This window comes from Mesoplodon bidens (assembly GCF_964165515.1).
Source record: "Mesoplodon bidens genome assembly, chromosome: 16".
NCBI lineage: Eukaryota > Metazoa > Chordata > Mammalia > Artiodactyla > Ziphiidae > Mesoplodon > Mesoplodon bidens.
The window spans coordinates 76,987,961-77,009,994 of NC_138173.1; the positions used below are offsets into that span (position 1 = coordinate 76,987,961).

Sequence of the window (22,034 nt, forward strand, 5' to 3'; positions counted from 1 at the left end):
GTAGTGGAAGAAACATGCAAGGAGGCCTGGAATACCACAGGGATGAGGAGATGGGAAACATGAAGAAAATGTTCAAAGATCTGTAGAAGAGAATAAGGTCTGATGTAGATGTGACAAGAATCCCAGGAGAAGAGAGTGAAGGAGAGGAGATACAGCAAAACCCTACACTGACCCCCGTGAGTATGCAGATCCTCTCCCACAGGCCATCCAGGCAGAGAAACAACAGCCAACCCCATCTGGTGAAGATGAGTGTCTGCATCCCCAGTTTTAACCTCAACCAGTCTCCCCGTAATCAGGCCAATGAAATAATCAATTAAAGGAGAGAATGCTGAAATTGTTATCTATGTCCTGGAAGTTCCAGCCATTCTCAAGACCCAGAATCATTATCTTCAATGTTTAAGCCAGAGTGGACAACTACCAACAAGTCGTGCCAACCTACAGCTGAGAATGGAGGACCTGACTGCTTGGATGGACTTCCACAACTTCTGGTGGCCCCTGTGCCACAATCACAGTACTGTGACTCTGCAATTTACACCCCACTCACAGTGTTCCAGCAAGGCTTCTCTGTATTTAATGAAAAACATAAATTCACAGATGCAGGAAGTATAATGATATGAAACAGCATAAATAAAAAGAAATCCACACCTGGAGACAACACAGTGAGAACACAGACCAGCAAGAAAAAGACCTTGAGGAGCCAGAAAAAGACACCATCACCAGCAATCACAGTCACGCCATCACCACCATCACAATCACACAATCACACTGCTCAAGCCAACAGTAAGAGACAGAAGACGGTGGATTCGTGTCTTTAGTGCGTTGAGAGAAAATATCTGTCCATCTAGAACTGCACACCCAGCAAAATTATTTTTTATAGATAAGGTGAAAACAGACATTTATAAATAAGTAAAATCTGAGGCAGTTCATTAAGCAATTTTCACTGAAAGGACTTCTAAAATTTGTACTACAAAAAAAAAAATGATTTCAGGGCTTCCCTGGTGGCGCAGTGGTTGAGAGTGCGGCTGCCGATGCAGGGGACACGGGTTTGTGCCCCGGTCCAGGAAGATCCCACGTGCCACAGAGCGGCTGGGCCCGTGAGCCATGGCTGCTGAGCCTGTGCATCCGGAGCCTGTGCTCCGCAACGGGAGAGGCCACAACAGTGAGAGGCCCGCGTACCGCAAAAAAAAGAAAAAAGAAAATGATATCAGGATGATAGCTTTCGATACAAGATGGAATTGGAGCAAAGAAGAAGATCGATGTGAGTGAAACCCACACTGTGTGAGGACGTCCACTGGGCCCTGCACGGGGGCAGAAGGGACTTTCAGGTCCTAAGAGCCTCCTTTGTTGGGAAGGGCTGTAACACACTTTAATTTTAGACTTTAAATATGCATAGTATAGTTTAACCTTAATTACTATATATAAATGGTGTGTATGTTTCCAGTCCAATAGAAAAAAATGCAATAATTTAAAATGAACAAAAACTTACTATATCAACTAAAAAATAAACAGGAAAAGAAAAATCTGGAAAAAGCTAATCAGAGTAAGATGGTAGAAACCACCCAAATAGGTTCATAATCACAGTAAACCTAACTAGATGCAATGTCCAGTTAAAACAGTAAGGTTAGTAGGAGGAGCCTGTAACTAAGAACCACAGTACCTGCGAAGACAAAGTAGGCAGAGGCAGGAGTCCACCAAGGGGCCTCCGGACGTAAGACGCCCGCCAATTTGCTGTGCGAAGTTCTGGGAAGGCTCCATGACTGGAGACGGCGGGCCTACAGGGTCCTCACCAGAGAACAGGAACCATCTCAGAGAAACAACAAAGTCCTGCCATAAAGACCAACCTCAGTGGCAACCGCATTCAGCTGCTCCAGAGGCAGCAAGGCTCCCCTGGGCTCAGAACGCCCCCACCCCGTCCCCATGGATGGAAGGCCAGCACCAGACAGCTGAGGAGGTTCTCGATGCGCGTGCGAGGTCAAATCAAAGAAAAGGAGCTTTTTACAAACTCAGAGGAAACAGAGATAGTGCAAGAAATGTAGAAAAAGTGAGCATGATGGTAGTTAGTAACTTCAAGGAGATCAAGAAGGAACTGTGTCCACTAAAAGAGAACAGAATAGGGGACTTACTTGGTGGTCCAGTGGGTAGGACTCCACGCTTCCACTGCAGGTGGCACAGGTTCAATTCCTGGTCGAGGAACTAAGATCCCACATGCTGTGCACTGCAGCAAAAACAAAAAACAAACAAAAAAAAAACAGAATAGTATTTTAAAAGGAACAATTCAAAAGAAGGAAACAAATCTTAAAAACGTGATAAGCAAAATTAAAAACAAATTAGGGGGGACTTCCCCGGTGGTCCAGTGGTAAAGAATCTGCCTTCCAATGCAGGGGACGCGGTTTCGATCCCTGGTCAGGGAACTAAGATCCCACATGCTGCGAGGCAACTAAGCCTACACGCCGCAACTACTGAGCTCGCGCGCCTCAACTAGAGCCCACATGCCACAAGCTACAGAGCCCACGCACCCTGCAGCTTGTGTACCACAACCAGAGAAGAAAAAACCCACACACCACAACTAGAGAGAAACCCATGCACCACAACGAAGAGCCTGCGTGCCATAAGACCTAACGCAGCCAAAAATACAACTTAATAAAACACACACACACACACACACACACACACACACACACACAAATTAGGGGACTTCCTAGTGGCACAGTGCTTAAGACTCCATGCTCCCAATGCAGGAGGCCCGGGTTCGGTCCCTTGTCAGGGAACTAGATCCCACATGCATGCTGCAACTAAGGAACCCTCGAGCTGCAACTAAGATCGGGTACAACCAAATAAAAATAAAATTTTTTAAAAAAAACTAGTAAGACGGTTGAGAGGTAAAGTTGAGAACATCTTTTTACAAGAACAAGAAGACAAGGAGGTGGATGATAAGACAGAAAGATTAAGACTAACAGGAGTTCTAGGGGGAAGAAAAGGAAACAAAATGGTGAGGATGAAATTATCAGAGAAATAATGTTAATTTTCTCCCAGAACTAAGAGACATGAATCACCAGAGCAAAAGCACCTCCCAGTACCCTCCACAGACAACAAAGGAAAACTGATGCCAAGTCTCAACGTGGAGAACACAAGAGTATCAGTGATGCAGACCTCAGAGTGGGCAGGCTGGGCTCTCTGGCTGGTATGCAGCTCGGGGTCCCACCCCAGCCTTCCACGGCCCCAGAGCTCTCGGGCAGAGAGGACCAGTGACCCAGGACTCAGCATTAAACACACCAGCCAGTCAGGTCCCATCACAGGAAGGACCTGCGCTGACCACAGGGCCCAGGGGACTGAACTGGGGCCACTCAGGGGTCCAGTCCCCTCCTCGAGGCCACGAGTGGGCACGGCAGCCTGGGCCCACGCACCAGGCGACACTGATCCGGGGGTCCAGGTAGTTGAGCTTGGACGTGCCCAGGGCCACCTGCTTGCTCTCCTCCTTGTCCGTGGCCTGCGTGCTCAGTCTCCCAAGCTGCTCCTCCAGTCTCTCCAGCAGCCGTCCCCTCTTCTCCAGGAAGCTGGCGAGAGAAGGAGGGGCACAAGCCCCCACGCTGGCACCACCCAGCTCCACTCAGGCCAGGCGAGCCCAGTGACGGGGGGGCCTGTGCTGCCCCTCACTGCCCTCCTCCACCTCCTGGGGGAGTCCCAGAAGGCTGGAACACAGGGAAGACCACCCTCGGCACGAAGCAGGGACCATCCACCCAGACCTGACTTCACAGGAAGCACCCAAAGGCCACAAGCAAACAGAAAAGGGGGCAAAGGACAGAATCAAATACAAAAGCCTTTTCACATCTGTGAAAGATGCTCAGTCCTTATTTCTACTGTTTTAGAGAAAAGCTGATTTATCAAGGCAGGACCCTCCTTTCACCCTCCACATGCCCTTCCTGAGACGCCAGACAGGGCACCCTGCAGAGGGCACAGGACAGGCACAGCCACGACATCCATGTGCACGTGAACTTCAACCCCAGTCCTTGTTCCAGAAACTCCAGCTCCGAACCCACCTGGACACGTGTGGAAGGACCGCGGGTGGAGGAAACGCCACAGAGGCTGAGCGGCCCTGACAGACACTACAGCGGAGCGTGTGAGGCGGGGTCTGTCCCCAGGCTGTGCACAAGGGTGGGCCGCAGCCACGGGCACCGCTCTACAGTGGCCTCCAGAGCACCAACCGAACGCCAAGGTGCCAGCGGCAAACGGCAGGCGGCTGCTGATGCCACCAAGAGGGGAGGGGCAGGGGGCACACACTAGTCCTCCTGGAAGACACAAGGCTTCCCAGCAGCTGCCTCTGGGGAGCCTCATTTTTCACTGAACATGAATACCCTTCAGTGGCTGGACACACACACACACACACCCCACGACTAAAAAGCACCTGCCTGCGCCTGAGGAAACTTTCATGCTTTCACAGACACAGCAGCCACGTATAAAAGGGGTCACCCCGCTAGAAACAAGGAAGATGAGGGAAACCACAGACGACCGTGTCCTGGTGGGGCAGACCAGCTCCCGGGAGACATGCCACCAGTGCTGACGCGACAGGGAACACAGGCAAAGCGATTACTCAGCAATTTTAAAACATCCCACCAAAGAACAGCCCAAGCCCAGAGGCATTCACTGGTGAATTCTACCAAATGGTTAAAGAAGAATTAACTCCAACTCTTCACAAACTTTCACAAAACAGAAGAGGAGAGACCGCTTCCCATGTCCCTCCAAGACCAGCATCACCCTGACACTGAACCAAAGACACCACCAGAAAGCCATACACCATGATCCAGTGTAAATACAGAAGCAAAAATCCTCATCACAACAGCAGCAAGCCTAACCCAGGATGTATAAAAGAGATTCTGCACCATGACCAAACAGGGTTTATCCCTGGGATGCAAGAATGTAACACCCAAAATCCAATTAGTGCAACACAGCATTGTCTCGATACAGAAAAATCATCTGACAAAATCCAACACCTTCCAGGAAAAAAACAAACCTCGACAAAAGGAACAGAAGGGCACGTCCTCACCCTGATAAAGGCACCTAAGAAAACCCACAGCTGACTTCCTCCTCAACAGTCAAAGCTCTGCCCGTGAGGTGAGAACAAGACTCGGGGTCTACACAGGTCACCATCCTCAGCACTGCGCTGGAGGGTCCAGCCAGAGCATCAGGCAAGAAAAAGAAGTAAAAGGCATCCCGGTTGGAAAGGAAGACGGAAACCATCTCTACTTGAGGACGACATGATCTTAAACCCTAAGGAATCCGCCAAGAAACTGCTAAGGCTAACAGGTGAGTTCAGTGGGGTGCAGGGTGTGAGACCAACCCACACGCATCAAGTCTACTTCTACGTGGTCTGCAGAGGACAAGTCAGCACAGCAGGCCCGACCAGCCCTGGAGAGGAAGGCCTGCCTACAAGGCTGGACGTCGGGAGGGCGCCCATCTCCCTGAACAGTAAGAAAAGAGAGGCTCACGGAGCCCAGAGTCGTGTACCAACAGTACAGGTCCTGCTGAGCTCCTGCTTTCCTCCGGAGTCCGGAGGGCTGGCATGTGCCAGGCAGAGGGTGCCCACGTGACCTTTCACTGTACGAAATCACAGCCGTGACTGTGCAGGGTCCTGTGAGTCCTACGGAATCACTGAACCTACAGGTGGTCGGGGGAGTCAGCGGGAAAGGGTATTTGCTAGCACTGTGACCCGTGAAACACGGCAAGGACACTGTTCTGGAAAGGACGGACGGAGGGCTGGCGCAGGACACGCCCCCCCGGTCCCTGGGTGGCCCCGAGTCTCGCTCGGTGTACGACAGCAGGAGAGCTGCTGTCTGCTGTGACAAGGCGAGCCTGGAGATGACAGGTCCAACCCCAGCTGACTGGGCTCGGATCCTCAGGCTGCTTTTGACCACCATGGCTGAAGTGAGGGGGGAAAATACAGCTCAGGTGATGCCTGGGCTTCTGTTCTCCGGGTGGGAGAAGGGACCCAAAAATTCCCAAAATTGAGCTCTGGATGGGCCAAAAATGTGAGAAGTTTACACGGCTCTCCCCTCCAAGCAGAAAAGCCTGGAACAAGTTTTAGAAAAGGCTGCTGCCCTCGCCTCTCCCTCCCCAACCCCCATTCCAGCTGGGATCTTCCCAGGCAGCTGTAACGTTAACCCTGTGAAGGTTTACCTGCTAGGGATTTGGAAAAATTAGCAGTAAGAAGCAGCAGGACAGGGACTTCCCTGGTGGTCCAGTGGGTAAGACTCCGCGCTCCCAACTGCAGGGGGCCCGGTTCCATCCCTGGTCGGGGAACTAGATCCCGCACGCGCGCCGCAACTAAGAGTCCGCAGGCCGCAACGAAGACCCCGTGTACCGCAACGAAGACCCGGAGCAGCCCAAATAAATTAATTAATATTAAAAAAAAAGAAAAACAGTACAATTCTTGCGATGGCTCTGTATTTTGTGGCTACCGCGTGTGGACGTAGAGTAAAAAGCTGACCTAAAATGTAAAATGGCTGGAACTTCCCTGGCGGTCCGGTGGTTAAGACTGCACTTCCACTGGTCGGGGAACTAAGATCCCACACACTGCACGGCACGGCCAAAAAAAAAAAGGAAAATCCCTGTAACTTCATAAATGCCAGAGGAATCATCCCAATCAGAAAGGATGCCCAGGAAAAGTGTCAAGGGGACTCAACAGCCTTGTGCTGCAGCCTGTGGGAGGGTTAGAGTTCCAACTCTGAGTGCAGCGAACACATCTCCATAAACGATTCTTTCTTACTCTGTTTGCCGATTGACATCTCTGGGGAAGGGGCCCACGTGAGGAAGGAGGTTGTCCCAAGAGGGAGACACGTCCTGGAGTCTGGAGAGCTGGGTGGATTTCTAACGAGCTCTCATGAGACGGGACCCAGGCTGGTGACCTTCTGGCCTGACGTGTGCCCTTTGGAGCAGATCAACTTCTAACCTCCGGATGGACAAGTGACTGAAGGCTCAGGGAAGCCTTGTGACTTGGACTTGGCGGCGTCTCCACTTTGCTGCTGCAGGAAAGCCACCGGTCTGCGGGGAACCTCGGGTCTTGCTGCCTGGGCCTGACTCTAGGCAGAAACCCAGCACCGTCTGCAGCAGGAGAGCAAGTGGGACGGAGGCTCCAGGACTGGACCTCAGACCCCAGGGTTGTGGCAGATTTGGGACACCCCTTCGCGGGACCCTAACCATGCAGACGTAGCCGCTGGCTGGACCTTGGGGTCACCTGCAGATGCCCCCAGGAAAAGGCCTGTTTTTCTGGCAGGGCAGTCAGAAATCAAGTGCACTGGGCCGTGTGTCTCTGATGCAGAGACTGCCTGCGGCCCAGGCTGTGGATCCTGCACGTGTGCCAGCGGGGGGCAGGGGGGGCACATCACAGGGACAGCTGCCCCAGGGATGCCTCGGCACTCCACCTGAGACTCTCCAGGTAAGGGCAGCCCGTAGCAGGGGAGGGGGCTGCCCTGGCACACAGCCCAGTGGGGCAGGTGGACCCCCAGATGCAGCCCATCTTGTCTCTGCTGCTCACCGGATCAGCAGGAGGATACAGCCGTACACACGTGGACATTACATAAACATGAGAACCTCTGCGAAAAATCCAGAGTCCGTCCCACCAGCGCCTGGATGTGGTGTTGTCTTTCTGGCCCAGATGCACACAAACATTTCTCTGTGGCAACACTTCTGCCCCTTGTGCACAAAACCCAGATGAAAGGTCTGGGAAAGAAAGCAATGCAAAGTTATGATGACTGACCACGAACATGATTTTGTAACAACAAGGCGGGGGACACTCCTGAGATCCTGGTCCCTGGGGAGGAGGCGGAAGTACCGGCTGAGCCCAGGGAGTGGGAATGAGTCGTGTGCACAGCCCGAGGGCCTGAGAACCATCCGTGTGTCCTATCACTGTGAGGAATCTCAGCTCAATGCCGAGTCCTGGGAGTCCTCCTGGTGAATCACTGAACCTGGGTGGGCTCGGGGACATGCAACAAAGCTAGCAATGAACAACCCAAAAGTGTTAACTAAGAAAACAATTCCATTTACAACAGCAACGAAAATAAAACACTTTCAAATAAACTTAACCCCCAAAAGTGCAAAACTTGTCCTCCAAAACTTTGCTAAAAGAAATGAAAGAAGAACAATGCATCTGAAAAGACATCCCAGTGTTCACAGGTTGGAAGGCTTGGCCTTGTTAAGAAGGCAGTACTTCCCAAATTGACCTACAGCGTCAACGCATCCCAATCAAAATCCAGGCTGACTTCCCTGCAGAAACTGACCAGGCAACCCTAAAATTCATATGGAACTTCAAGGGACCCTGAATAGCCAAAACAGTCTTTAATGAGAAAACCAAATTGGAGCTCACACTTCCTGATTTCAAACTTACAGGAATCAAGACTGAGTGGTACTGGCAGGAAGACAGACAGACCGATGAACATGAACAGAACGGAGCCCAGAAACACCTGCCATCAGCTGATCTTCCACAAGGTGTCAAGACCATTCAGCTGGTGGGAGTGGTGCTGGGAAAACTGGGTGTCCACATGAGAAAAAATGAAGTTGAATCCTTACCTCACACCATCTACAAAAAATAACTCAAAATGGATCAACTACCTAAATGTAAATATTAAAACTACAAAACTCTTATAAGAAAACCTAGAAATGCATCTTTATGACCTCGGGTCAGGCAAAGCCTTATTAGACATGATACCTAAAGAATAAGCAATGAAAACTAGACTTATCAAGATTTTTGTTCTTCAAAGCATACTACCAAGAAAGTAAAAAGACAACACACAGAATGGGAGAGAGTCTTTTCAAATCATGTATTTGAGGACTTCCCTGGTGGTCCAGTGGTTAAGACTCCACGCTTCCACTGCAGGGGGCGCAGGTTCGATGCCTGGTTGGGGAAGTTCCGCGTGCCACGTGGCACGGCCAAAAAAAAAAAATCATATATTTGAAAAGGTACTCGTATCTGGAGTGAATTATGAGCTCTTGTAACTCAACAGTAAAAAAAACCAAAGAACTCAACTGAAAAACGGAAAAAGGATTGAACAGACATTTCTCCAAAGACCACACACAAATGCCCAGTAAGCAGAGAAAAGATCCTCACACATCATTAGCCATCGGGGAAACGCAAACCAAACCCACACCCACTGGACTGTAACCAAAAAGAGGGAAGATGAGAAAAGTGCCAGCGAGGATGTGGAGAAACTGGGACCCAGCGCACGGCTGGTGAGAACGTGAGCACGGTGGACAACAGGTGGCGCTTTCTTAAAATGCTAAACCTTGGCGCTACAGAGCAATCCAACAATTCTACGACAAAAGTCACAAAATGCAAACACCCAAATGTCCAGACACATGGACAGTAAAACGTTGTCTGGCCACACACGGAATATTCGGCGATTGAAGCACTGACGGGCTACAAGGCGGCTGGACCTCAGCAACATTACGCTAAACAAAAAAAGCCAGACAAGGTCCACAGATGGTGGGATTCCATTTGTGCGAATGTCCAGGGGCTGGGGGAGGGGAGGGGGTTTGTTTGCAGTGATGGAAACGCTCTAAAATGCACGGTGACGATGGCTGCGCAGCTCTGTGAACGAGCCGGAACCGCTCGCCCGCAGTCAAGAGCCGAGAGCCTCTGAAGGACAGAACCACGCGGCCCGGAGCTCGGGTGCCCGAGTACAGGCGTTTCTCCTCCTGCACTTCTGCACTGCTTCACCTTTTGGCGCAAATATAGTTTGTATTGTTTGAATCAGAAAATACGATTGGAAAGAAAAGCAGAGAACTGGTGAAGAGAAAAGCAGGTTCACTGCCAACCCCGTGACTCGGATGGGCTGGGGCCTCCGGACACTCACCTCTTGGACCTGTCGTCCCCTCTAGATTGGTGGTCAGCCTCTGCCTTCTTCAGCTCTGCCTTGGCCTCGGCCACCTGCTGCTTCTTCGCCTCAATCTGCAAAAGAAGAGGGGCCCAGTCAGGGCTGCTCCTGCCCAGTCCAGCCCCAGGGACCACCGTCCACAGCCTGCAGGCCCTACGCCCTGAAAGGGCCCAGCTGACCGGGTCCCCTGGGTACCCGTCCGCCCAGTCAGGGTGCCGGAGCGCTGGCCCTGACTGGTCACTCTGTGGCCAGGGGACAGGGTGAGGCCAAGAGGCCCCAGACATACCACCTGCTCCAGCCAGACCCGGCCCCCTGCTCCGCTGACCTCCCTCCTGGGCTAGAGGCCCTTCCACACCAGAAGGCCGCGCAGGACAGCCTCTGGCCCTGCCTTAGCCAGTTCTCCCCTCCTGACCAGCACCTGGCCCCGGGCAGCCCTGATTTGCCAAAGCACCTCCAAGGGCCGTGCGGTCCCAGGGAGGAGAGAGGAGGAGAGCCGCACAGTCGCCCCCAGAGGCCCTCCCGCCGTGCCCGCCGCGCACCTTCGACCGAAGAGTCTGCATCGACTTCTCGAAGGTCTTGGGAGTTGCCCGCTGATGGTTGCAGAGAACGGCAACGGCCCGATTTGCTCGGTTGTAAGACAGGATCTTAGCGGCTACGCTGTCTTCAGCTAGAAGACAGGAGTCTGTTACACAGCGGCAGCCACCGGACAACAGCCACTGCCGCCCAAGGAAGGAGCTCACAGGACAGGACTCAGGCTCCGCACCTAGTCCAAGGGCCTCACCAAAGAGGCAGAGAAGAGGCCTCCCCAGAGCCCCCCCGAGAGCATCGGGCCCACGTCCAGGAGCCCCCGCTGGGGGTGGGAGTGGCAGGAAGAGGGTTCCCGCACACAGTGGGGGACACGCAGAGCTGGACGGGCGCTTCAAAACCGACTCTGCCGAGGAGCAGACGCGGAGACTGGGCAGCGGGCCTAACCGTGCGGGTGGCCCTGCAGGGATGGCTCGGCCTGGGGACCCGCACATCCCTGACCCGTCCCTGCGGGCCAGGGGAGCTCCACTCTGCCCTGGACACCGGCCACGAGGCATCCCGTACCAACCCAGCAGCCGGGCACCAGCCCACAAGTGGGCGCCCTGTCCCCACACCAGGGACTCTCACCTCTGGTCAGCGCTCTCAGCTGGCCCTGCAGGGTGAGGCTGGCGTTGCAGGTCCGGAACACCTTGGCCGTCAGGCCATCCATCAGGTCCTGCAGGTGCTTGTTCAGACTGGCGGTCTGAACACGAGGAAGGAGGTGGGTCTCAAAACGTGGTCTCCTTTGTGGACAGTTTCACAGCACTCTTCCCAGCCCCCCGCCCCACACCTCTGGGTGGAAGGAAGCTGGTGGTTAGACAGATGGCCTCAGCCTTCTCGTGCAGGAGAACGTGCCAGTCGGCGCTCACGCTCGCCCCGTGGCGTCAGCCTGGCCCTTCTGGACGCAGACAGGCCGAGCTGCGCTGCAGCCCTGCGTCACCCCATCAGCACTGCTCTGAGTGCCCCAGGCTTACGGTCAGTCTGTCAAAGAGCTCGTCCCCGGGGCCTTTGTTCTCCATAAACAGCTGCAGATTCTCGTACACCTGCGGCAGAGAGAAGAAGCCTTTACAAAGACCCCCTCGTGCCCCGGGCAGGAAGAAGCCTCCTGGGGCCAAGGAGATGGAGGTAAACGAGGGGCCCGAAGGGCCAGCTGTGCGACAGAACTGGGAGACCAGCAGACTGGATTTCTCCCAGGAAGCAGTCAGCACCACCACAGGGTCACGCGCCACGTATCCAGGCTGCTGTCTATCGCGAGGCTGGCGCGGCCCGTCACAACGCACACCCTGGCTCCTTCCTCCGTCTCCCACGCCGGGTCCCTCCAGGTGACCCCACGTCCACAGTCAGACTCGCCCGACACCACAGCGCCTCAGAGGACCTTCAAGGTCCCTTTGTCCAATTTCCCTCCACCCTCACTTTCCTTTCCGTCCTTCTAAGGGAGCGCAAACATCCTCCCGGCTCGTGTCGGCCTGGGCCTGTCTCTCCATGCAGCTCTGCATGTGCCCCACGGGGCTGGACACCAGGTGCCCAGCTCCAGAGTGACCGGAACATCCCCCACTCTCGGCACCACGGCCCCCAAGTCCCCCGACTCCTGACTGGGTCTGTGCCTTAGGAAAGTGGCCCCAGTGCTCCCTCACCCTCTGCCACGTGAGGACAGTGAGAAAGCACGGCCACGCCAGGAAGGGGCCTCACCGGCTCACAGCTCCCGACTCCAGCCTCCAGACCAGGAGATGGAAGCACTGTTAATGAGGTGCCCAGGCCAGGTGCCTCATCAGAGTGGCCCGAACTGAGATATGTGGTGATTATCTTCTGTTACTAAAACCCCTTCTCCTGCCCCAAGGAAAGCCTCTCCCTTTCCTCACCTGTGCTCCCCACCAACTCATGCCCTGGAACAGATTTCAGATGCCTGGGCACGCCGTGCAGCCCCTCCCGAGTGGGTGTTTCTCTGTCACCCTCGACGGTCTCCCCAGGCCTCCCGAGGTTCTGTGTTCGGGCAGCCATGTCTGTGTGTAAGTTGCAGGTGGGCAGTGTTGGATCTGCTCTCCTTGCTATGACACGGGGCCCACCCAGACGGAGGCCAGGGTGACTGACACTCTAGGGCTCATCACTCCAGAAGGAGTGGAAATCCTGATTTCCCTTCAGAACTCTCTGCAAACCAGAGACTTCACCCCCCGGGCCCCCCCGACTCCATCCATCCCTCCATTGGCAGGTGTGAGGCCAGGCGCCGTGGGCGCGGCGGTCAGCCAGCAGGCTCAAGCCTTGAACCTCACCGTTCACAGAGGGGAGACCCAGGACACCGCCAGAGAGGCTGCAGCGAGCTGCACGCCCAGCAGCCAGAAGACCCTTCCCAGGTGCCTTGGGGTGAACAGCGTCCCCCACAAATTCACGTCCTTCCCAAAACTTCAAAACGTGACCTTTTTCGGAAACAGGGTCTTTGCAGATGCAATGAGTCAAGACGAGGTCACAGTTGGTGGGGGGCAACTCCAACAGGGCCGTGTCCTCCCAAGAAGAGAGACAGACGCGCGGGGACCACGGAGGCGGAGCTGCACTGCTGCAGCCTCGAGCCAACGCGCCAGGATGCACGGGCACCTCCAGACGCCAGGGGGCCTGGAAGGTTTCTCTCCAGAGCCGCAGAGGGCGCACGGCCCTGCCAACACCCTGCCCTCGGAATCCTGGCCTCTAGAATGCCACCCTAACCCACCAGAAGAGCAGTGGCGGCACTGGCACCTTGGAGGGCAGGTCCAGTTCAGCCTACGGGCGTTTGGCCTTGCCACCAAGCCTGACGGGACAGGCAAATGGGCCTCGTGGCCCTGTGCCTTCCTCTGATGCTCCCTGAAAGAGAGCGCCCAGATCTCAGGGGCGAGCGTGGGGCACGAGCCACCGCCCACACCAGGCACTCACCGGCTTCTCCACCGGCACTTTGTTGTAGTAGCGGATCGAGTCCTTTCCCAGGAAGTCGAATTCCACGACGTACGGGCAGCCGTCGGCCTCTGGGTGCAGCTGGACATGTTCCACACGGAGCGAGCAGCAGCCCACCGTGTCAGCCGACTCGCCCTCCTCCTTCTCGTGCCCGGCTCGCAGCGCCAGCTGAGCGGACGGGGCCCATCAGGACGTGGTGCACACACACAGGGGCACAGACGGACACGCCCCCTCAGGCACACACCCACCCCTCCACCTGCCCGAGGCTCCGGCTCAGGACACACGAGCCCCGCGGCTCCCCTGGCTGCCCGTGCAACCAGGTCTTTGCGACCGACTGGAGCGTCTGTGAACAGCAGGTGGGGAAGCCTGGAACCATCCACACCTTGTCGATGAAATAAAGGGCCACGGCGCGTTGTCTCGCCTTCATTTCTCGGGACTTCCAGTCGGCCTGGTACTGAGAACGGATCTCGCCCACAACTCCTTTCAGGCGCCGAGCCACTTCGTACTTCTCCCAGTCCCTCTCCCCCTGACGAAGGGAGCAAAAGTAGCAGAGGAAACCCCGGGGATCCCTTCAGACAGGAAACCGCCCACTCTTCTCCCGGGCCGCTCTCACCTGCTCGGCTCAGGGCCGGGGGGCAGACTCCAAACTCAGCGAAATTTAAAGAGAGCGTAAGTCTAAATACCTTGTTTTTTAAGACAAATGGCCGCTGGACACGGTATCACTTCAAAACCGGCCTGCTAGTGCCCATGACCTCAGGGACCCCCTGCCGAAGCGGCCCGGGCCCAGCCGGGGGCAGCGGGTCAGAGCCGGCTCACCTTCAGCTTGGAGCTGGGGTTCAGCATGACGTACTTGGTGGAGTTCTGCACGTTCTCTGTCCACGCCGCCAGCCACGTGACCGTGCGGTCGCACCGCACCTCCTTCCACCGGTGACCTACCGGAGGCTCGGGTACTTCGGAGTCCCTGCAGCAGGAGAGTGACCCAAACCCGACGATGCAAGACTCTGCTCCCTGAGACACGGGCCAAACGCCGCCGCCTCCTGCGACTGCGCTGGCGCCATAGGTGCCTCCTCGCCCAGGCCACGCCCTCGCGTCGCGGCCTCTGTGTCGCCAGGCACGTGAGGGGCTCACTCAGAGTGGCTACCACACGTGAACCGGGACGGCCACCCCCGAGGCCACACACACTGCCAGCTCAGCAGCTCCACGGGACACAAGCCGCCGCCGGGCGCCTGATGGGCCCAGGCTGCCAGGACGCCTCTGCCGACCCGGCTCGGCCGTGGTCCACGCAGCGGAGGGACCGAAGCTCCTGCTGGAGCGTGGCCCGGAGTCCCAAACGCTCACGTGTTACTAGACCATCTCGACCACCTGAACTCTGGAAAACTGTGTTGGAAGGACACGGACACACCTTCTTGGTGGAGTGAAACCTCAAGCAGGAGGCAGAGTGACACGGGCTGGTTCAGCAAACGCCACGTGGGCCGCCGCGGAGCGTCCATCTGCGGGGAAGGTGCCCGCCCACCCGGCCCACAGAGCCTGGAGTGGCGGAGACGCGCCCCACATTGGGCCCCACTCCCCCCGGTGAGAGGCAGGACCGACCACCACCACCCCCACCACCCCCGCCCCGCGCGCACCTGCTGCAGTTGATGGTCACGTCCTCTGGCAGGACCCTCCTCTTCAGCATCCCCATCTTGGGGTGGTCGCCGCGGCCCCGGAACAACCCAGGGGGCTCGGTCTTGAAATTGCCGATCTTCTCTCGGTGCCCGTCTAAGATACAGTAGCCAAACTCTTGCTGAAGTTTTTCCGCCTCTTCTTTGAGCTTCTGCGTTCATAGAATAGCGTGTAGGCGTCAGGGGTGAAGAAACAGGACGAGCCCGGTGCCCACGTCTGCCGGGTGCACGACACTCGTCAGAGCCCCTTCACTGCTGCGGGAGGAGCCCGGGAGGCCCAGCGAGGCAGGCGGCCGCCCCCGGCTCCCGGCTGCAGCTGTGCTGGTCCACCGTCACCACGGAGCATGAACTACGGAGCCACCAGTTCACACGGCGGGGCCACTGTCCCCCGTGCTCTGGGTGGGCAGAGCGCGTTTTAAACGCGTTTAGGGGCCACGTTAACTCAAAAGTGTCTGAGAATAACGGAGCAGAATCAGAGGCCCCTTCGCCACACCCTGTCAGGGGCTCGTCTAGAAGAATCACACAGGAACGGCTTTTGTGAGAGGAGGGGGTCGTCTTCTGCGTACCAGCAGCCTCCCACGCAAGGCCCCAGGGGCCCAAGCCAGACTGAGCCCCAGAGCAGCCCGACCTGCTTCTCCCCCTTGGACGGGGCCTTCCGGGCGGCGGTCCTGCCCACAAAGTATCGGTGGATCTCCGTGAAGCCGCATTTGTCCAGGTGCTTGATTACCCTCCTCTCTTCTGCCGTCATTTCCTGCCCCAAATCAGATGCGCGCTCGCAACATCCAACACAGGCAACAGTCACAGGGGCAGTGGGGACCCTCCCCCACCACGGCAGGGGTCCCGCTCCACAGGGGATGGCGACGTCCCAGAAGCAGGAGGAGCAGACTCCGGGCAAAGACGCCAAGGCCACCCCGACCAGCAGCCTCTGCAGTTGTCCCCTAAGGAGAGCCTTTTCAGGCAGGTGGCCCAGGTGTGCAGGTGGCCGGATGGAGAGCTGAGGCCCCAGTGCTTCCTCCTAATGGCCTTCTGAGCTGGGCCCCGTGGCCGCACCTGAAGAACTGCCCCCTCTGGCTGCCGCGTGGGCTGCGCATGGCAGTAGGGGGCCCCTCACTCACCACCAGGGGAGTCGGCCACCGCCCCACGCGCGGTGGGAACACACACGTGCTTGGCGGTCCCCAGTCCAGCCACACACACACAGCCCGCAGCCCCACCAACCCCCAGGTCCCTGCAGAGGTAGGTGTGAGGCCGCACCACACCCTGTGGCAGAACCCAGGTGCCCGCCAGCCGGGAAGGGGACACACGCGGCGCTGGTGTCCTGCCCAAAGCAGCTGGAAGGGGGTCTGGGGTGCGCTTTCTCCGGGCGGAGTCCACAGGTGTAGCCAAGATGAGTGCAGACGCACACAGAACCCAGTTTTTTTTTCAATGAGAAAAGAAAAAACAACTAGCACCTTATATTCAGATAGCTTGCCAACGAGTATCTCTGTTTCCTGGGGGCCAGAAAATGCCACTCCTGGCACCCCGCCACCTCCCTTTCCTGGAGATTCCAAGCCTGGCTCTGCCTGGCCTTCCAGCCACTGGAGAGAAGCGAGGGTGGGCAAGCATCTGACCGCAGCAGGCCGACACCCAGAGACCGCGGCCGCGCAGCACGTACCTTCCGCCAGTCGCTAAAGAAGTTGTTTTGGAAAACTTCTTTTGTTGTATATTCGTGATCCAGCATTTTCCCATAAAACGTGGCAACCTCCTCAGCTGCTAAGCTCAACTTCATGGACTTCCCTGGAGACGCCGGAAGATACACTGATTTAGGGAGCCGACCCTGCCCCACCCTCCGGCCCACAACATCCTGCTCCTTAAGTCACGCTTGGTTACACACGTTGTGTTGTATCGTAACATAGCTGACTTCTTTTAGTTCAGGAGAAGGCTCTAAATTTAAGAAGACAACCATACCCGTGCACAGGTGTGGCTGTAAGCATCCTGGAGCACAGGCCAGGCCTTTGTAGAAGGCGTCAATGGCCAGAATTGCTCACGTTTATACTGCTTTAATGATTTATTTTGCTGCTACGCTTACATGGAAATTTACAGTTGAAAAACACGAGAAGGGGCTTCCCTGGTGGCGCAGTGATTGAAAGTCCGCCTGCCGATGCAGGGGACACGAGTTCGAGCCCCGGTCCGAGAAGATCCCACGTGCCACGGAGCAGCTAAGCCCGTGCACCACAACTACTGAGCCTGCGCTCTAGAGCCCACGCGCTGCAACTACTGAAGCCCACGCACCTAGAGTCCGTGCTCCGCAATAAGAGAAGCCCCACTTGCTGCAACTAGAGAAAAGCCCACGTGCAGCAACGCAGCCAAAAGAATAAACAAAAAAAAACCAACTAAGCAGACGCTCCTAACCAGAGGGGTGGAGAGGAAGAGGGCCAGAGGCCGGAGGAGGGGCAGTGAGGGGCCGGGCCAGTCAGCACGCGCCCACGGTAACTGCTGGGAGCCCGCAGGCAGCCCGCTGCAAACACCCAGGGACCCAGAGACTCAGGCCCTCACCCAGAAGGTCCTTCTGGATGCAGGCCCACGTGAGCCACGCCAGCACAGCAGGAAGGCAGGGGTGGCAGAACCAAGCTGGGCGAGTTCAAGGACACCACCTGGGTCATCGGGCGCTGGATGTGCAGCCCCCGCCCCCCAAAGCACAGGAGTTCTGAGACGGTGCCAGGCTGCAGATGGGCAGGGGCCCCCTGATGTCTCAGGCAGTCTCTGAACTGCAGGCTTGGAAGCAGCCTGGCCTGGCTCCTGAGCAAAGGGCCAGTGTCTCCCAGGTGCACGGGTCAGCCCAGACCCCGATGGGAGAGCCACCAACGGAGCAGGCCTGGGTGGCCGCCAGTTACCAGGTGCAGAAGCAGGTCCCTGGCCACAGTCACTCGAGCCACCCATGCAGTCCTCACCATCGTAGTAGAAGCAAACTCCCTCAGGAAGCGGCTCGTACAGGGGTGCGAACCACGGGCCTCTGTGCTCCAGCTGCGTCCACTTCACGCCGCCTGGGCTCTCCTTCTCCTCTTCCCACCTGGAGGACACACGAGAAGGTTCCGACTCTCATGCTGCACGAGTGCAGGTCCTCCCCACGCATCCCTCTGGACACCCCGTGACCACCTCCCAGCTGAGCTAGGTAAGGAACAGGAGGGGTCATCCCCCTAGGGGTGCGGGGACTGACCCTGCCTGACCTCAGACCACGCCTCTCGTTAGACAACCACACCTCCCTGACCCGGAGGAAAAGGGGCAGAGAGGCTCCCCCAGCTGGGTCCCTTCAGGGCCGCCCCAGAGTCCCCAGGTCTGGCTCCAACCTACTTTCCCAATCTTGTGCAACTGTAATTCGCAGCTCTTTTTGGAATGCATCTAGTGAAGGTGCACCAGCGAAGTGGCCACTGCAACCCAGCTCCACACTCGGGCCTGACCACTCTGTTCCCAGGACGCCGTCCCTCCCACCCCCACCAGCAGGGCCCGAGCCCCCAGAGGCAGAGGGGACTCCGTGATCATGGCAAATCTCTGGCCCCTGGCTGTAAAGTGGAAGTACTGATAGGACTTAGGTCACAGAAGGGGACCAGTTAGACCGCAGTGAGACACCATCCGGAAGCACTGAGTTAATGATGTCAGAACTCCAACAGGAACCCTGAGCGCAGCCCCGTTCGGTGTGAACCCACCCTGCTCTTTGGAAAGGTGGCATTTCCCGCACGGGAGATCCCCACCTCCCTCCCGCTATTCCACACCCGCCACAACGCACCCCCCATGTGACCACAGGGCCTCTGCCCACATCCCCCAGGAAAGAGCTTGGGAGCACTGTGGGCAGAAGCCAGCCTCAGGTCGGAGCACAAAAGCCACTAAGGGGAACTGATCACGGGCTATGTGCCCGTGAAAATTATGAATGGACCAAAGCTCCTGGAAATGGAGGAACTGAGACTCCAACATGGAATGAGAAGCCAGTGTGAGACCACACACATATCAAGTTCAAAACCAAACACTACGGGCTTCCCTGGTGGCACAGTGGTTGAGAGTCCGCCAGCCGATGCAGGGGACACGGGTTCGTGCCCCGGTCCGGGAAGATCCCACATACCGCGGAGCGGCTGGGCCCGTGAGCCATGGCCGCTGAGCCTGCGCGTCCGGAGCCTGTGCTCCACAACGGGAGAGGCCACAGCAGTGAGAGGCCCACGTACCGCAAAAAAACAAAACAAACAAAAAAACACTACAGTGCTTAGGCCAGGCACAGCTACATGAGCAACAGAACTTACCAAAACAAAAAAACAGTGGGGGAAGAAACTCCCAAATGGGGGCCCCCAGGGAAGCAGGGGTGAGACGGGGCACATGTGGTCCAATGGTCAGGAAACGGTACGTGCTGCATCTGTGGTCTCAGATCCCCTTTGGGGAAACCGAAGAGCAACATGAGCTCCCCCCTGCGCTCCCATCCCGCCCGGATGCAGCGGTCAGATGTCTGGGAAGAGCAGGGATGCCCCCTTCCTGAGCCTCCGCCCAAGGTCTTCGGCCACCGTACTGGACTCAGCTGACGACCCTCCGCCAGGTCTGGGGGCCTTGGGGGGACGTCGGGGCGCACCCTGCGTTCCGCCCTCTTAAGCCCCGGGAGCGAGAACCTGCTCCCCATGTGCAAAGGCCCGGTGCACCTGCCCTGCCCCTCATCTTCGGGCCGGCCCCGCCCCCCAGGCCTCAGCGCAGGCGCCGCCTCGGTGCACTCGGACCGCGCCGGCCTCCTGCGGCCGCACAGCAGCACTGGGCAGGGCCAGGGCCGTTCCGCCCGGTCCCTTGTCCCAGCCTTGCTCCTCCGCCCGCTTCCCTGTGCTCTCGGGCCAGCCTCCTGATGCTGCGGACAGGCCCTGGATTCAAGTCCAGCCCCGCCGACCCCTCGGTCCCGAAGCTCTGGCCCAGAGCTGCAGGACGCTCACGCTGCCCCATGACCGGCCCGAGGCTCCTCCCGGAAGGCCGCCTGGGAGCGGCGCGAGGGGCCGGCATAGGGCTTTAGCGCTTGCCCACCTCCCTCCGTCCCCCCAGCTCCCAAGGGCACCTGGTGGGTCCTCTGTGATCACACGCTCGCCCGGCACACCAGGCCAGACATGGAAGAGGGGCACTTCCACGCTGTCAGAGGGCCTGACAAGTGAAGCTGTGCAAGGGTACAATGTGCAAACACCAGGGGCACCTTCCATCCAGGCCCACGCAGCCTCCTGCAAGTCCTGTAACACAATCACTGCAGACCAGCCCCTTATTACCTCTCACCCCTGTGCAGCTGAACCCTCCCCCGCGCACTCATTGTCCCTGGGTTTGACCCGCACTTCCGCCCTGGGCAGCATGATCCAGCTGCTAGCCCTCCAGGGCCAGTCCTGGTCTGGAGCAGGCCACGATGCCCATCCATGGGCCCTGAGCCAGCAGTGGACAGGGCTCCACCATCTGTCAACCTTGGGCAGGTGTCCAACTCTCCTGCATCTGTAAGATGCGGCTTAGGGACTGTGGGAAGTGGACACGTGCACACCTGTCAGTGTCCACCCACAGAGTACACAGCAGGCCCAGGCACGCCTGCCGTGCCTCCCGCCACCAGAGGAATTCAGCAGAGACAAGCCCACAACCTCACTAACCCCCACTACTGCCACCAATTCCTCAGTCCCCGCTGACACCTGGGGGCTGAAGCATTGGCACACAGCTGCATGGCTGCAAGGGCTGGATCTCAGCACCCAGGTGGGCCATGGTGGTGGTCAACACCATTTTGGAATAAACCACGCAGCCGCTGGCTGGACATGCACTAGGACTGCAGCAGCTGATACTCCTTAAGGCCCACTGCCAAGTGTGCTTAGAGGCCTTACATATATTCTCTCTTATAATCCTTCTAAAACCAGGAAGTACATTCTAGCCCAGGCCCACTGTTCCTTCCACAGAATGCTGAGGCCACTGTCTTTTAAATTCAGACTGCAATTTTGTAAACGGGAATGTGGCGGGACAAAAACCATAAGCTCTCTAAAGAGATGCAGAAAAAGCATCTGACAAAAAAATCCAACACCCTTTCACGATAAAAGCAAAAAGCCACACTCAACAAACTAGGATGGAGGGAACCTCCTCAACCTGAAACAGAGCAGCTGAAGACCCCACAGCTACATCATACTCGAAAGTGCCATGGCCCGAAGATCAGAACCGGACACTGCTGTTCAACACGGTCCTGGAGGTGCTAGCCAGAGCACACGGGCAAGAAAGCAACGTAAAAGGCATCCAAATTTGAGAGGAAGAAGTAAACTGTCTTTATTTGCAGATGGCAGGATCTTGTGTATAGAAAACCCACCAGATTCTACAACAACAAAAAAATTATTAGGGCTAATAAATTAATTCAACGAAGTTGCAGGGTACGAGATCAATATACAAAAATTGGTTTTCTTTTTTTACACCTGCAGTGAATTACCTGAGAAAATTACAAAACAACTCCATTTACAGTAGCACCAAAAAAATGAAAATAGCTAGGAGTGAACTTAACCAAAGAAGTAAAATATTTGTACACTTTGAACTACAAAACATGCTGAAAAAAATTTTAAAAGATCTAAGTAAATGGAAAGTCATCCCATATTCATGGATTGGAAGACTCATTTTGCTAAGATGGCAATATTCCCCAAAGTGATCCACAGAAAAACCCAATCCCCATCAAAAGGTTAGCTTCTTTGCAGAAATTGACAACCAACCCTAAAATTCACATGGAAATACAAGCTATCCAGAATAACCAAAACAATCTTGAAAGAGAAAAACAAGGTTAGAGGACTCACATTCTGATTTAACAGGGACTTCCCTGGTGGTGCAGTGGTTAAGACTCTGCCTACCAATGCAAGGGACACGGGTTCGATCCCTGGTCTGGGAAGATCCTACATGCTGCAGAGCAACTAAACCTGTGTGCCACAACTACTGAGCCCACACGCCACAACTACTGAAGCCCGCGAGCCTGGAGCCCGTGCTCTGCAACAACAGAAGCCACTGCAATGAGAAGCCGGCACACCACAACGAAGAGTAGACCCCA

General features: G+C 56.4%; 1 protein-coding gene across 1 annotated transcript; it reads right to left on the minus strand.

Annotated features, from left to right (window-relative positions):
• Positions 1-3,280: 3,280 nt before the first annotated feature.
• On the minus strand, positions 3,281-16,721 carry TOP1MT (DNA topoisomerase I mitochondrial; the record flags this gene model as incomplete). The annotated part of the gene is made up of 11 exons (XM_081258427.1): positions 3,281-3,554; positions 9,843-9,937; positions 10,403-10,530; positions 11,016-11,130; positions 11,402-11,470; positions 13,326-13,511; positions 13,726-13,869; positions 14,160-14,304; positions 14,969-15,156; positions 15,633-15,755; positions 16,656-16,721. 11 exons carry the CDS (start codon positions 16,719-16,721, stop codon positions 3,281-3,283), a joined length of 1,533 nt encoding a protein of 510 aa, XP_081114553.1.
• Between the last annotated feature and the right edge of the window lie 5,313 nt (positions 16,722-22,034).